The sequence below is a fragment of the Vipera ursinii genome, assembly GCF_947247035.1.
Source record: "Vipera ursinii genome assembly, chromosome: 14".
NCBI lineage: Eukaryota > Metazoa > Chordata > Lepidosauria > Squamata > Viperidae > Vipera > Vipera ursinii.
In genome coordinates, this window is record NC_139527.1 from 3,464,704 (window position 1) to 3,481,001 (window position 16,298).

Here is a 16,298-nt window from a genome sequence, read left to right on the forward strand (position 1 = left end):
GTCTGCTTTCCATCTTCCCGTGCTTCGGTCTGATGAGGGCTCAGAACGGCAAGCGAGTGGGGTAGGTCAGGAGGACATTTCCCGGGCTTTTCGGATCGTCTGCTGCCAATTTCCAAGACCCCGGGCCCAGCCGTGTTGTATTTCCGTAGCTGGCAACCCCCCTGACAGACTTGGCTAAGAGTCTCTTACTCGAGGTTGTTTCCTTGCGCGACATCTTCATTTAAAGGCTGAAGAAGAAGAGTCTGTCTTTCTTCGGGGGCACTAGGATAAATCCTCCGTGGTAGGATTCATCTCATTCCCTGGGTAGAAGCAGAAGAATGAGAAATGGAGGGAAGGGGTTCTGTGGGCAGGAGAAATAAAAAAGCATCTCTTCTCCCCCCCATTTTTCCAGTCTACATTTTAAGTGCTTGGTGGATTACAGACCTAGACCGCTTATGAATGTATGTACGTTTATTTTATTTTATTTCATTTCATTTTGTTATTTTATTTTTTATTTTATTTCATTTTTTTATTTTATTTCATTTCATTATTTGATTATTTAATATAATTTATTATTTTATTTTATTGTTTTATTTCATTTCATTTCATTTTATTTTATTTTGTTTTTTGTTTTATTTTTTATTTAATTTTATTTCATTTCATTATTTGATTATTTAATATAATTTATTGTTTTATTTTATTTTATTTTATTTTATTTTATTATTTTTTGTTTTATTTTTTATTTAATTTAATTTAATTTTATTTCATTTCATTATTTGATTATTTGATATAATTTATTACTTTATTTTATTTTATTATTTTTTGTTCTATTTTTTATTTTATTTTATTTCATTTTATTGCATTTCATTTTATTATTTGATTATTTAATATAACTTATTATTTTTATTTTGTTTTTTATTTTATTTTGTTTTATTATTTTATCATTTTATTTAATGTATTATTTTATATTTCATTTTATCTTGCATTTATTTTATTTTATTTATTTCATTTTATTATTTGATTGTTTAATATAATTTATTTTATTATTTTATTCATGTCATTTTATTTTATTTCATTTTATTATTTTATTGAATTTATTTATTTTTATTTTATTTTATCTTATCTTGCCTTTATTATTTTTATAAAAAACTTGAGGTGGCAACCCTATCTAATATTCCTTCCTCCTCCTATTTTCCCCACAACAACAACTTTGTGAAGTGGCTTGGGCTGAGAAAGAAGGAGTGGCCCAAAGTCACCCAGCCGGCTTCCATGGCTAAGGCAGGACTAGAACTCACCGTCTCCCAGGTTCTAGCCCGCTGCCTTAAATCCCTAGACTCTAGACCAGTTTGAGACGGATCCTTAGTTAGCCCCACTCCTAAGCGTTCTGTGCCACTGCAAGGAGCCAGTTGGACTTTACTCAACCTTGTCCACCCGTCTTAAAGTTGCTAGGGGTGAGAAGCCTGGACTAAAATCTGCTTTCTTCCAATCCAGTACATAAAAAGCCACTTCAGGAAGTAGAGATCGCTGCCATTACCGACGGTGCCTTGAAAGGACTGGCGTATCTTCATTCACATTATAAAATTCACAGGTAAGAGCTGAGGTTCTTTCTCATAATTTAGCATTCTGCCTTTCAGGCTCCTCTCCGCCTTCTGCCACTCGCCTTCCTCCAGAAATGTGAGCACAACAGATAGTCCTCGAGTTACGGCCACAACTGAGCTCAAAATTTCCGTCGCTAGGCCAGAATTTGTTAAGGCAGCTTGGCCCCGTCTTACGACCTTCCTTGCCAGGGTTGTTAAGTGAACTTGGCCAAGGGACTCTTCTCTGATCTCTTAGCTTAACAACCGCAGTTGTTTAGTTAGTAGCACAGTTGTTAAATGAGTCTGGCTTCCTCCACTGACTGTGCTTGTCAGAAGGTCGCAAAAGGGGGATCACGTGACCCCGGGGCATTGCGACCATCATAAATATGAACCGGTTGCCAAGCGTCTGAATTTTTGACGATGTGATTCTAGGGATGCTGGAAAGGTCGTAACTGTGAAAAAAGCTCCTAAGCCCCCTTTTCCAGTGCCGTTATAACTTTGAACGGTCATTAAACAAACTTTTGCAAATGGAGGACAACTTGCCTTCTTTCCTGCAGGGATATTAAGGCAGGAAATATTCTCCTAACGGAACCGGGCCAAGTGAAACTTGCGGACTTTGGATCTGCGTCTATAGCCTCTCCTGCCAATTCTTTCGTGGGAACTCCTTACTGGTAAGCCAAGCCGACGTGCACCTTTCCTCTAGTCTTTCAAAAGATGCTGAACCAAAGGATCCATTTTGCTTTTATGTACAATCCAGACCTTCACAGTCTGGATTTCCCATCTTCCGCGGATGTGGACTTCAATTCCCAGAATCCTTCAGTCATGGTGGCTCTCCCTGAGAACTCTGGAAGTTGACATTCACAGGCCTGCAGATGGCAAAGCCTGGAAAACCTTGTCCTAGATTAGGGGGACTCCAAACGTGGCAAGCTTTAAGACTTGTGGACTTCAACTCCCAGAATTCAACTTTAGGGCTTGTGGACTTCAACTCCCAGAGTTCACCTTTACGGCTTGTGGATTTCAACTCCCAATATTCAACATTACGATTTGTGGACTTCAACTCCCAGATTTTCAACTTTTAAGACTGGTGGACTTCCAACTTCCAAAATTCAACTTTAGGACTTGTGGACTTCCAACTCCCAGAATTCCCCAGCCCGCCAGCTGAGGAATTCTGGGAGTTGAAGTCTACCAGTCTTAAAGTGGGCCAACTTTGAAGATCCCTTCTCTCAGTCAAGAATTTGTATGCAAATATGGCATTTTACCATCCTGGCCCGCTGGATATGCTGAAAGTTGGAACAGGAGAAGCCATTTGCAATGATTTTCCACCCCTACTCTCCAGAAACAAGCTAATCAACTAAAGCCAATTTGTGAGGCAAACTAGGTGCCCGTTTTTGTGGTGCTGGGTGGGTATTGTGTAAAAAAGAGCAACCGTTTCAGAGACTAAATATTCGGAGACAAATTTCCAAACTTGACAACTTTGAGGACTTGTGGACTTCAACTTCCAAAACCGAAGGATTGAATTGGCTGGGCCTGGGGAATTCTGGGAGTTGAAGTCCACAAAGTCTTAAAAGTTGCCAGGTTTGGAGAGCCCTGCTCAACTCTTTGATCCTTTTTATCGTCAGAATACTTTAGAGGGCCCGCTTCCCTTGTCGACTTTTAGCCCAGTTGCCTACAAATATGCCCTACCCGAGCCTCTCCAGTCACTCCGTTCTTGTGTACATTCTGTTTGTGTCATTTTGGTGTGAGCTTCCAATGCATGGCACCTTCTAGGAGCCCACGGGTTGGTGGGTGGGTTTGTTAGTGTATTGTTTATTTGATTTATATAGCCACCCGTCTCAGATGCCTCCAGGTTGGTTGGCTGGTGGATTTATTTGATTTATATACAGGTAGTCCTTGACTCACGATCACGGTGGAGCCCGAAGTTTCCGTTGCTATGCAAGACGGTTGTTTTAAGTGAATTTTGCCCTGCTTTATGACCTTTCTGCCATGCTTGTTAAGTGAATCACATGGTTGTTAAGTGAATCTGGCTTTGCTCCGTTGACTTTGCTTGTCAGAAGGTTGCAAAAGGGGGTCACACGACCCCAGGACACTGCAACCGTCATAAGGACCAGCCAGTTGCCGAGCATCTGAATTTTGATCACCTGACCGCGGGGCTGCTGCTGCAACGGTTGCAAGTGTGAAAAAGGGTCGCAAAGATCACTTTCTTTTTCAGCGCTGCTGTAACTTCAAACGATCACTGTTGTAAGTCGAGGACTCCCTGTAGTAAGTTTTACAGCTAAAAGTTGACCCTGCTCCAGTTCTCCAACTCCAATTCTATTCTGCTCTGATAGCCTTGCTCATTCGATGGGAGGGCCCTGCAAGGCATGAAGTTACAGGCAGTCCTCGACTTAACGACCACACAACCGGGCCCACAATTTCCGTTTGCTAAGCACCAACATTGGTTAAGTGAGTTTTGCCCCATCTTACAACTGCACTGGGCCGCCGTTGATAAGTTAGTTCCACGGTTGTTAAGTGGAATGCGGCTTCCCCATCGACTTTGCTCGTCAGAAGGTTGCAGAGGGGTGTGTGTGTGGAAATCACACCACACACGCACGCACGCACACACACTCCGGAGACAGTGCCACCGTCATAAATACGAGTCAGCAGACAAGGGTCTGAATTTTGATCCCCTGACCCCGGGCAGGCTGCAAACGGTCGTTAAGTGTTCAAAAAAACCAATCGCGAGTCCCCTTTTTTGGGGGGGGAGCCGTCGTAACTTCGAGCAAAGTTGTTGTAAGTCAGGGCTCTTGCAACTTGGCCCTTGGATGGCTCGCGGACTTCAACTCCCAGGATGCCTCAGCCAGGCACGTGTGCCTGGCTGAGGCATCCTGGGAGTTGAAGTCCGCGAGCCATCCAAGGGCCAAGTTGCAAGAACCCTGTTGTAAGTTGTAGGGTTTTTCCGCGGTCCTTCTGTAAGTCCAGGACTACCTGTCGGAGATTATGCTCAGGTGGAGGAGGACCCGGCCAGCTCCACCTGGGCGCCGGTCTCTTCCCCTCTGCCAGGTCAGCCCCCAGACACGCTTCTAGTGTGGGTCTGTCTCCCTTCTGTGTTTGCCTTGCGACCCCTTGCCTTCTCTCCCCCCCCAACACCCCCCCCAACTTTCCCTTCTGTGCTCCAGATCCCCTTATTTCTTTCATAGCTGCCACCCCAGGCCGAGCCTCTCCAAGAAAAGCCAGTTGGTGTCTCAGTGGGAAAACTCACCACCAGTCTGGTGAGAACTGGTGCCCTAGGAGCCCTGCGGCCCCTGCTTGGCTGGATGCAGGTACAGTGCCGGAGGGCTGCCCATTTGCCAGCATGTTGCACTGAGGCCTTTTTTTTTTCGTTTTGGCATTCTCCATACATCCATAGTCATCCCCTCCCCACCCCCAGCCCCCACCCCCCGGAAGGGATTCTTGGCTTAAGGTACGAGTACGATTGCTATTATTGTTATTGTTGTTATTATTTTAAACCTCCCCAGCATGGCTTAATTCTGTTCCATGCTGATTTTCTCTTTTTTTTTTTTTTTTTTTGAGTTGTGCCCGGTTGGTCAGGAGGACATGAAGAGGGGTGGGTGAACGCATTTGTTGCGGTGCTGTGCTTTTTTCCCTCTCTCTCTCTCTCTCTCTCTCTCTCTCTCTCTCTCCCTTCCTTCCTTCCTTCCTTCCTTCCTTTATTTCTTTCTTTCCTCCCTCCCTCCCTCTTTCTTCTTTCTTTCCTTCCTTCTTCCCTTCTTTCCTTCTTTCTTTTTTCTTTCTTCCCTCTTTCTTTTTCCTTCCTTCCTCCTTCCTTTCTTTCATTCTTTCCTCTTTCTTTTTTCCTCCCCCTTTCTTTCTTTCCATATTTCTTCCCTTCCTTCCTTCCTTTTTCTTTCTTTCTTCCTTTTGTTCTTTCTTTCTTTCTTTCTTTCTTTCTTTCCATATTTCTTCCCTTCCTTCCTTCCTTTTTCTTTCTTTCTTCCTTTTGTTCTTTCTTTCTTTCTTTCTTTCTTTCTTTCTTTCTTTCTTTCTTTCTTTCTTTCTTTCCATATTTCCTTCCTCCCTTCTCCCTTCCTCTCTCCCTTTCTTTCTTTCCTCTTTCTTTCTTTCTTTCTTTCTTTCTTTCTTTCTTTCTTTCTTTCTTTCTGTCTTTCTTTCTGTCTTTCTTTCTTTCCATATTTCCTTCCTCCCTTCCTCTCTCCCTTCCTCTCTCCCTTCCTCTCTCCCTTCCTCTCTTTCTTTCTTTCTTTCTTTCTTTCTTTCTTTCTTTCTTTCTTTCTTTCTTTCTTTCTTTCTTCATCCCATAATCACCCCTCTTTGAATTCATGTGTGGTAGGATGGCTCCAGAAGTAATCTTGGCCATGGATGATGGACAGTATGACGGGAAGGTGGATGTTTGGTCTCTCGGAATTACCTGCATTGAGTTAGGTAAGTCAGTCAGAGTTGACAACTGTTGAATTTCATGCCATCGCTCTGGCTGATTCTGGTTTTCTCTGAGAAATAACCTTCTGCTGGATTCTAGTATTGTCCCAGAAGACTTCTGGCTGAAACCGTCTCAAAACAGTGGCGCAAAAATTGTGGGGGCCCCTTTTCGGTCCTCAAAGTTGCCTGGGCTGGTGTAACTTTGAACCGTCACTAAACAACCTGTTGTAAGACGAGGACTACCTATTATTATAACAGGAATTTTAATTGTTTCTACATTTATCTTCCTATGGCTTGTAAAGCCGGCTGGAGTTGCCCAGTGAGTCCACGCTATCTCGCCTTGCCTCTATTTTTTCTTTTCTTTTTCTCTGCCTTTTTCCTGACAGCCGAGCGGAAGCCTCCCCTTTTCAACATGAACGCTATGAGTGCCTTATATCACATCGCCCAAAATGATTCCCCCGCGCTGCAGTCGAACGAGTGGTAAGAGTTGGGTGGGTTCCTGGAGGAGGGGGTGCGCGATAGCTTTGCAGCAAGAGTCCCGTTCTGAGAGCCGCAGGCAGTTTAAGAAAGTACGAAATAATCAGTCAGTAGCATTTAAAACATTGGGAGTCTCAGAGGCACCAAAAAAAGACCAATCCGGTTTGTAGGTTGCGTATTGTCAGGCGTGAAGAATCAGGACCTCACATTAAGTTTTCAGTTAAGCAGAGAAGAGCAACTCAAACGATCCAAGGCCTGGAGACTAAAACATACGAAGAACGGCTGCGGGACTTGGGTTTGGCTAGTGGCTAAAGAAAAGAAGAAATAGGGGAGACAATGATAGCAGAGTTCCAGTATCTGAGGGGTTGCCACCAAGAAGAGGGGGGTCACGTCGTTCGCCAAAGCACCAGAGGGCAGGACGAGAAACAATGGGTGGAAACTTGGCAGTTTCCTTGCAGACATTGCATTACCCAACTGGATAACATCATCGGTGCTAGCAGTCCATGATTCTCAGCTGCCACACCTTGCATTTCTTTCCCTTCTCCTTCCTGAGCATGTTCTGACATCCCTTCTGTTCCCAACTTCAGGACAGACTCTTTTAGAAGATTTGTTGATTACTGCTTGCAGAAAATACCTCAGGAGCGTCCTTCGTCGTCAGAACTTTTGAGGGTAACGCTTGCACCTTTCTGCTTGGGAAAACAGGATGCAGTGGGGAGGCAGCTGAGTTTTCCTTCAGAGGCTGCCCACCTTTCCTCCCCACCTGATTCCACCCCTAGAAATTTGCCTCCAGATGTGTTAGACTAGCTTGAGGAAACCCAAGGGTCCCATTCTAACAGTGCTCCAAGTTGGCCGCTTGGCAACCGGCGTGTCTTTAGGACGGTCGGAGTGTCCCGGAGGGGAGGGGGGGATGTGTGTGTGTCACGTGATCCCCATTTGCGACCTTCTGACAGGCAAAGTCCATGGGGGAAGCCGTGTGACTTAATTCAGCAGCGGCAGTGATCCACTTCGTAACTGCAGCAAGAAAAGTGGTTAAATGTGGGCCAAACTCACTTAGCCACTGTCTTGCTTAGCGATGGAAATTTGGGACTCGTGGTCGTAAGTCAAGGACCAACTGGTCTTTGAATGCCCTTTTAACTTAGGATGCCCCCCCCCCCATTAAAATATACCTGTTTCTTCCCCAGTTGCAATAGGGCGATTTTCAATTAACGTTGTCTACCATAAAAGAAAGGGACGCGGTGGCTCAGTGGGTTAGGACGCTGAGCTTGTCGATCAGAAGGTCGGCAGTTTGGCGGGTCGAATCCCGAGTGCCGCGTAACAGAGTGAGCGCCTGTTACTCGTCCCAGCTTCTGCCAACCTAGCAGTTCGAAAGCACGTAAAAATGCAAGTAGAGAAATAGGGACCACTCCTGTGGGAAGGTAACAGCGTTCCGTGCGCCTTTGGCGTCCAGTCATGCTGGCCACATGACCACGGAGATGTCCACGGACAAGCGCTGGCTCTTCGGCTTTGAAACGGAGATGAGCACCGGCCCCTAGAGTCAGAAACGACTAGCACGCGTGTGCGGGGGAACCTTTACCTTTACCTTAAGGGAGAGAGAGAGAGAGAGATCTGCTTCTGTTGTGCTGGGATTGTGTGGGGCGAGGGGGGGGGGCTCGTTTTACATCTTCTGTCTTCTCATCCAGAACGCTTCTGTTATCCTTCTAAAACCCAGCATGAATTTGTACGATGCCAGCGTCCACCCCGGGTCCTCATAGACTTGATTCAGAGAACCAAGGATGCGGTTCGAGAACTGGATAACCTTCAGTATCGGAAAATGAAGAAAATCCTTTTCCAGGAGGTCCACAATGGCCCTCTGAACGAGTCTCAGGAAGAGGAGGAGGTATCAAGTTTATCTATACCGCTGATACATGATAGCAGTCATCATCATCATAATAATAATAATAACAACGTGTCTCCTGCTTCACAGGGTCCCTTCCACGTCCTTGTTCATTGGGTTCCCAGCACAATGCGAGGAATGTGGTTGGGAACAAGACTGCTGTACATCTGACCTTCTGGGGCGCTGATCCTTTTGAGGCCGTCCTTGAGACAGATGGCAACAGAACATCTGAAGCAAATCAAGTTTGCTCTCAGGTTTTGGTCACTGCTATGGACACCAGGCCCTAATTAGATCCCAGAACGGTTGTAAACAAAGGCAATGGGGAGGGCCCGGTAGGCAGAGTTGCCATTGTGTCCCCAGAGTAAAGAGAGTGGGTCAAGATGTCTTCCATCATGGCCACGTCCAACGGAGTGGATAGAGCATCCAGCCCAAGCAGTAAGAACTACTGCTTTTCCCGTGGCTGAATTAAAACGAGATGGGCCAATGGTCACTTCGTTCCACCTTGGAATGGAGATAAGGCTAGTCCATGGGCATCATCAAGCAGCAGAGGAAAGTCAGTATAGAGGACAACTGGAGAATATCGTCCTCAGGGGATCCTCTTCTTTCTTTATGCAGGGGGGGGGACTTTTTTCCATACAGTACTGCATTCTAGCCACTGCGCCACCAGGGATGGATGGATGGATGGATGGATGGATAGATAGATATATAGATAGATAGATAGATAGATAGATAGATAGATAGATAGATAGATAGATGAGAGAGAGAGAGAGAGAGAGAGAGAGAGAGAGAGAGAGAGAGAGAGAGAGACGATAGATAGATAATAGAAAGAGAGAGAGAGAGACAGACAGACAGCAATGGCACTTAGACTTATAACCCACTTCACAATGCTTTACAGCCCTCTCTAAGTGATTTGCAGAGCCAGCATCTTGTCCCCCAAATCTGGGTCCTCGTTTTAGGACCTTGGAAGGATGGAAGGCTGCGTCTTTATCAAACATAAAAGTGCAGTATTTATTGTGCAGGCACCAAAACAGAACTGTAAAGAAAATGCGTGGTTTACTGTGCTTTGTTAACCATTCTATCCAGCTTCTGTAGGCAGGCCACCATGGTGTGTTCAACAAGCCCTGGTTAAAACAGGCAATAGGCTTAGCATGGTCTATGTCGTGGTGGGTGAGAATGTCCTTGAGAAACAGGAAGACGCAGAGTAGCAGACTCGGAAATGGTCCGATAAAAAGGCAGCTTTCTCCCGCAGAAGCAATCGGACTGTGAAAAACGTTTCCAAAGAGACCCTGTGTAGTTACAGCAATAGTGCTTCACAGCCCTCTCTGAGCGGTTTACCATGTCAGCCTCTTGCCCCCCCCGCCCCCCCAAAAAAACAATCTGGGTCCTCGTTTTACCGACCTCGGAAGGATGGAAGGCTAAGTCAACCTTGAGCCGGCCAGGTTCGAACCACTGGCAGTGAACAGAGTTAGCCTGCAGTTCTGCCTTCCAGCCACTGGGCCACCACCGCTCTTTAGACTAGAAGCAATCTTGGCTTAAAAGCCACAAGGGCAGTATAGAAAGTCCTGTGACCAAGATCCTGTCTCCCAGACATTTTACCACCAGCGTGCCCGTCAACTAGCAAGGGAGAGACAGAGTTTGGAGAAGACCTGATTGAGTTGCGTTCTTCCGGAGCGGTTCTTGATCGATCCCGTCAAGTAACCAATTGCATGCAGCATGCAAACCTGAATTCAGGTACTCCTCGACTTAACGACCATTTGTTTAGCGGCCATTCAAGCTTAACAGTGGCACTGAAGAAAGCGGCTTACGGCCAGGCCTCACACTTCACAACCATCGGGGTCAAAATTCGGGTGCTTGGCAAACCAAGCACGTATTTGCAGTATCCCGTGATCCCCGTTGTCGGCCTTCCAACAAGCCAAGTCCAGCATTGCAAGCCGGATTCGCTTAGCGGCCACCTGATTCGCTTAACAACCGCCACGGCAAAAAAAATATAAAAAGCCTGGCTGACGTAAGCACCGCCTCGCCTTGCTTAGCCACGGGAATCCCAGTTCCTCTTGTGGACGTAAGTCGAGGACTACCTGGACCTAAATGCATGCCGGACACCTTCATCTGCTTCCTATCAACGTGGCTGCTGGAACGACCCAAGGCAGATATTACCCAGGCTGCATAGCAACTAACTTTTTTTTTTTTTTAACCATCGCTTAAACCATCTCGGATGGGGTTAACTGTTGGCCATGGAAACAGAAGTGATGCCTTTTCCAGGTGCGACTCTCCCCTTTCGTACCTGGTGCCTAAGAGATGGGATTTCGAGGACACTTAGCCAAAAATAGCCTCCTCCTCCTCCCCTCTCCCCCGGATAATGAAATGTCATGCAGGGCACCCAGGACCCCACAGAAGGAGGAAGGGACCAAGAAGTAGGCGACACACTTTTTTGTGTCTGCCGAATAGTCCCTGTTCTAGTCTCCCTCTGGTGGACAGGCAGTCCCTTTCATCCCGGCGTTAAACCTCCCGCTCCTTATTTTGTAGGACAGTGAGCATGGGACAAACCTGACTAGGAAGATGGACAGTCTGGGCAGCAATCACTCAATCCCCAGCATGTCTGTGAGCACGGGCAGCCAGAGCAGCAGTGTCAACAGCATGCAGGAGGTTATGGAGGAGAGCAGTTCTGAGCTACTTCTGATGCATGACGAGAGCACCATTAATTCCACATCCTCTATTGTGATTAAGAAGGTACGTCCGGAGGGTGCTTTTGCCCCACTCCCCCCAGCTCTCGGCTGATCTCTGTTTTACCTCCCTTCCTTTGCAGGTTTGGAAGGCCCCATAAGGTAACCGGGTTGAATCGTGGGCACTGGGCCAAAATTGGTTTATTGGCTCATCCAAGCAACTTCATCAGGGAATTTTTTTAAAAAAAAAATAAATAAAATATCAGGAGATTTTAGATACCTTTGGTCCGGATCAGAGGTCCCCAACCCCTGGGACACAGTCCACTATCGGGGCGTGGCCTATTTGGAACTGGGCTGGGCGAGAGGCAGGCCTGTTGCACGCACAAAGCTCCACTCGCTTCTCTTTGCAAACAGACGAAAGGCTTTGCGGGAGCGATCTCGCGCTGCTTCAGGCCTTCCGTCCCTTTCCAAAAGCTTTTGGCGCGGAGAAGCCTGAAGGAGCCAAGACTGCGCCTCTTGCGTGAATGGAGCAGCGCGTGCACACGTGCGTGCCAATCCACTGCTCACACATGCCAGTTCCTCTCCCCTTCTCCCCAGCTAGTTTGCCAAGCCACAAATTTTGGGGGCTGCTGGCCTGGATGATTGAGTCTCCCTTGACATATTGCATTACACATTTTTTATTTTTTATTTTTTTTTCTTTGATGAAGTTGCTAGGGTGAGCAACAAAACCCCTCCGATTGACACATTTTGGTCCAGTTAACCATGATTCAACCTTTTAGCTACCTTTGGCCAGGATGATGGGAGTCTTCCTTAACCTATTAATCAGGGCAGGTAGTCCTTGACTTACAATCATTTACATAGTGGCTACTCAAAGTTATGACTCCACTGAGAAAAGAGAGCGACAAGTGGTCCTCACACTTAAACTGCTGTTACATCATCCGCACGGTCGCGTGATCAGAATTCAAGGGCTTTGCCCCTGGCAGGTATGTATGTGACGGTCGCATCCTGGGATCTGATGACCGCCACTTGCAACCTTCCCAGTTGGCTTCCAACAAGCCAAGTCAACGGGGGGAGGGGGAACCTAGATTGACTTGACAATTGTGCGTTTCCCTTAGCTACAGTGATTTATTTATTTATTTAGGTTGTAAAATCAGGCCCGACTCATTTAAACAATTTGCTTAGCAGTGGAAATTGTGGTCCCAATTGTGCTTGTAAGTCGAGGACTATTTTAAAGGGTTTACCTACTTTAAGAGCTTAGGGTCAGTGTCCACGCAGGATTCATGCACAGGGCAGATCTTGAGTAGCGTTGGGTTGGAAACAAAAATAAAGTTAACCACAAGGGGAAGTTTCTAAGATCCAGCTTTAAAGAATGTTTGTCAGTCTCTACCACACCCTGCTCTCATTGTGTCCTTCAACCCCGCATGTGTACCTCTGTCCTTTCCTATAACACCGCCTTGTCTCCGGAGGTTTGTCTGCCCCCAAGTGGTTGTCCTGCGGCCCAAGTGGTCACACTCCCTAATCTAACACAGATACTTTGCTCACTTCCCCACCCGATCCTGACCTGCAAGTGGATTCTTCTCTTGACAAAAAATAGCTGCTCACGGATCTCCCCAAGAAGGTACGTTGTTCAGGGTTCAAGTCAATACAACGTTCAGATTGTGTTGGTTGCCCAAACCCAGGTGGTTTCATTAGAACAAGCCTTCTGATCCAATGTGACTTATGTGGGATGGTGTCAGGCCTGAACAACCAGACCCACGCGTGTAGACTTCCAACCAGCTACTTTATTGCTCCGTGCCTGTTCCACAGGAATCTTCCCAGTCTGGCAGCTTCGCCTGGGAGAAGCCAGATAAAGCTCATTGCCACATCATATTTTCACTGTTGCTGCAAGTTCCATCTCAAGGTCCCTTTGACCCCTGTTCAATTTAGACCCCATAGGTCAGTGGTCCCCAAGCTTTCCTGCTTGGCGGCCTAGCCTGGCGCAGGGAGGAGGCATGTGAGTGGCAGGGGCGTGCACACAGCTCCATTTGTGCAAGCGGCACGTGTGCCCTCCTCTCATACCAATGGAGCTTTGCTCATGAAGCTCCACTCGCTCCCTCCCCTTGCACGAGTGGAGCATCACACGTGCACGCACTTGCCTATCTCTCCCGTGACCCGGTTTCGAACAATGGGCCATGGTCCGGGGTGTCATAGGTGATGCTTCAAACAGTGCAAATAAATTATAGCTGTCCCTATTATTGTCAAAGCAGATAGATCTTCCTCACTTGCAGTAATTTATAGAAACCCACATCGTCTCAATTATTTGGGCCCGATGCATGTTAGTCCTTGCCAGAACCTTGGCTAACGCACCTTGAGCAAGATTGCAGAGTTTTGTTACCGCAATAATAATATATTGCTTAACAGATAAAATTTATTCAGTAGAACGTGTGTCACTGAATCAGATTCAGCAAAGCACCTAATGAGACTAATAAGCTTTTGTAGCGCGGCCCTTCACATCTAGATCATACTAAAACTCACCTGCCTGTTTGTCGGTTGGCAACCTTCTGTCAGCCCAAATGTTGCACCGTCGCGCTAAAACTTTGAATCAAGGCACAGCTATCTTAAAGAACGCGTACGTGGGATCCCATGCAAATTGAAATTTCAAGGACCTTCACACCAGATGTATTTACATACATACCGCAGCATTGCCATGGTTAATTGTGGTCCCTGTGATCATGGTTTCCAAGCTTCCCTGCCAGCTTCTCTCGAGCCATGTCATTGGGGAAGCCATCGGGAAGTCGGAAATCACTCCTGCTCCTATGGTATTTCCCACCTCCTCCCGTTGTCTTTCTGTTTACCTGTTTAGGTAAGGAGGTATCTCTGAAGGGATGACCCAATGGGTCCAGTTTGATTTTAAAAGTACTTTGGAGAGCCCAGGCCCCTGTCCGCAGCTATTTACAGGAGCCACGTCTCTTTACCACCACAAATAAATCTCAAGAAAAGACTCGGCTGCTTTCAACATTGGTAAACAGATTCCTGACACACCCCCCCCAGCTGGACCGAAGGATCTTTTGGGATCAAAAGTGCTGCCCAGATCCCGTACGTCTACGGAGATCCTCAGTCGTCCAGGTCATGGTTGTCCCAAAGGTGCTTTTTCAGAAGGCAACTGGACTTCCTTGTTTTTCTTTGAAGACGTTTCGTTTCTCCTCCGAGAAGCTTTTTCAGTTGTAGCTGAAGAAGTAGTAGCAGCTACTTCCTTCCTAACAACAGAGAAACAGATCCTGACGCTCAAGGATCCCAGACATTGTAGCCTCAGCTTACGACCGCAACACAGTTGTTTAGTGAATCCGACTTCCCCATTGACTTTGTCGGTCAGAAGGTCACAAAAGAGTATCACGTGATCCCCGGACACCGCGACCGTCATAAATATGAGTTGCCAAGTGTCCAAATCTGGACGACCTGCCCTGACCTGGATGGAGGATCTCCATAGACCAGGGGTCTTCAGATGTGGCCCTTTGATGACTTGTGAACTTCAACTCCCAGAATTTCTCACACCGTGCCTGGCTGAGGAATTCTGGGAGTTGAAGTCCACAAGTCATCAAAGGGTCACGTTTGAAGCCCTCTGCCATAGACATTCAGAGTTGGAGCACCCCTGGAAAAGCACCACCTTGGGTCCCAGTGCTCAGGTGATCAAAACTGGGCGTGACTCATTGAAAGACTGCCTTCCTCAGGGATGAAAATTCCAGTCCCAATTGTCACAAGTCGAGGACCTACCTGTACGTGCTTTTGCTTGAGGAGCTCCTTCGAGAATTCTTGGGGAATTCCCACCCATCATTGAAGGAGATGTGTGTGGATGCAGGCAGAACCCTAACCCTAAGCCAGGTTTTCAAAATTTGGCCAACTAGTAGAACCTGCTCTGTGGTCCACACCCTCGTGTGCTTGTTGTTGTGTGTAGTGAACCCACCTCCCACCACCTGTGCTTCCTTTAACGACGAATGTGTGTTCCAGCCTCTTTGAGGTTCCGTCGGCAGCTTCACTAACATATTTCTGCAAGGGTCTTTTGGCAGCAGCTCCCAACGGTGCCAGAACCAAGTCATTCTAGAGTCATAGTCCTTGTTTAGCGACCGCCTCATGCCTCGGCCTTATGACGGGGATGAATAAACCCCCTCGCCGCCACCAGCCTTCGCACGGGATGAGCTTTGCGAGGCCGTAAAACACGGCAAGCTTGAAAGTCAAGCTCAGGAGCACTCTTGCGCTGAGCGACGGCTTTGCTCAGCGGCCTCGGTCCCAGCGGTGGTCGTTAAACAAGGACTCCCTGCGCTCGCTAATGCCGCCCGCGTTCCTGCACATGGTCAGAATGTAAGCGGCGGACTTTTTTTTTTTTTTTTTGGTCTTTTGATGTCGGTCCCCTTGTCTAAGAAATACGTCCCGACACAACGACTTGCCAGCATCTCTTTGGCTCTTTCCTTTGACCACAGATAACCCCGCCTAAGTGGTTTTTAGCACACGCCGTTGGGCCCCGTTTCGTCTTCAGCCTGGTTGCTGGTAGAAGATGGCAATTGATTCCCATTTCACAGATGACCCACTGAGGCTCGGGGAGGGGGGAAAGAAAGGGGCAGGGGTTAGCAAACCTCAGGGCCACCCAGCCTGGGCACGGGCCAGCATGTGCGTGTGTGTGTGTGTGGGGGGGGTGTCTTCTGAATCGGGGCCACTCTGTGTCAGAGGTCTCCCCCACCCCACCCCCACCCCGGATTCCCCCAATCCTATCTATAGCTCCTTCAGCCTCGCCACCCCTGCAACACCCCGAAGGTGCACCCAAGAAGCCAGCAAAGCCAGCGCAGGACTGGAATCCTCCTCCTGCTTTCCCGCGCCTAGTCGGGGAAAGCCGCGGGTCCGGATTCATTTGTAGGAAAAGGGCGCTCTGTCTCTTTAAATGCGAAAAACACACACACACACACACACACACACAAAACCACCACCACCACCCTCCTCTCATCCTTTGCAAGGCTATGGAGAGAAAATGCTAGAACCGTGCCGGATCATGACTAGAAAGCAACATCTTTTGAGTGGCCACCGAATCTTTGGAGAACCCAGATAGGGCCAAAGGAGGGGTGTTTTCCTATCTTTCTTTTTTTTTTCCCTTTCCTTCTCTCTCTCTCTCTCTCTCTCTCTCTCTCTCTCTCTCTCTCTCTCTCTCTCTCTCTCTCTCCCACCTCCCCTGCTTTCCTTCCCCCACTCCTCCTCCTCCTCCTCCTCCTCCTCCTCCTCCTCCTCCAGGCTGCAGCCATCCAGCCAGAACATGCTTCTCCAGAGCAGATAGCCGAGTTCCGAGGGGGGGAAAAG

The 16,298-nt window shown here is 47.4% G+C and overlaps 1 protein-coding gene across 9 annotated transcripts in view; it reads left to right on the forward strand.

Annotated features, from left to right (window-relative positions):
• TAOK3 (TAO kinase 3) overlaps positions 1–16,298 on the forward strand; it is a 65,394-nt gene that overhangs the window by 28,257 nt on the left and 20,839 nt on the right. For 7 of the 9 annotated variants that reach the window (XM_083373535.1, XM_083373532.1, XM_083373538.1 and 4 more), the window contains 7 exons: positions 1,471–1,567; positions 2,114–2,227; positions 5,884–5,975; positions 6,356–6,449; positions 7,034–7,115; positions 8,155–8,322; positions 10,843–11,046. In XM_083373535.1, the coding sequence (XP_083229661.1) occupies positions 1,471–1,567; positions 2,114–2,227; positions 5,884–5,975; positions 6,356–6,449; positions 7,034–7,115; positions 8,155–8,322; positions 10,843–11,046 (851 nt within the window). The remainder of the gene's footprint in view (positions 1–1,470; positions 1,568–2,113; positions 2,228–5,883; positions 5,976–6,355; positions 6,450–7,033; positions 7,116–8,154; positions 8,323–10,842; positions 11,047–16,298) is intronic. The other 2 variants (XM_083373540.1, XM_083373537.1) reach the window with 2 other exon arrangements.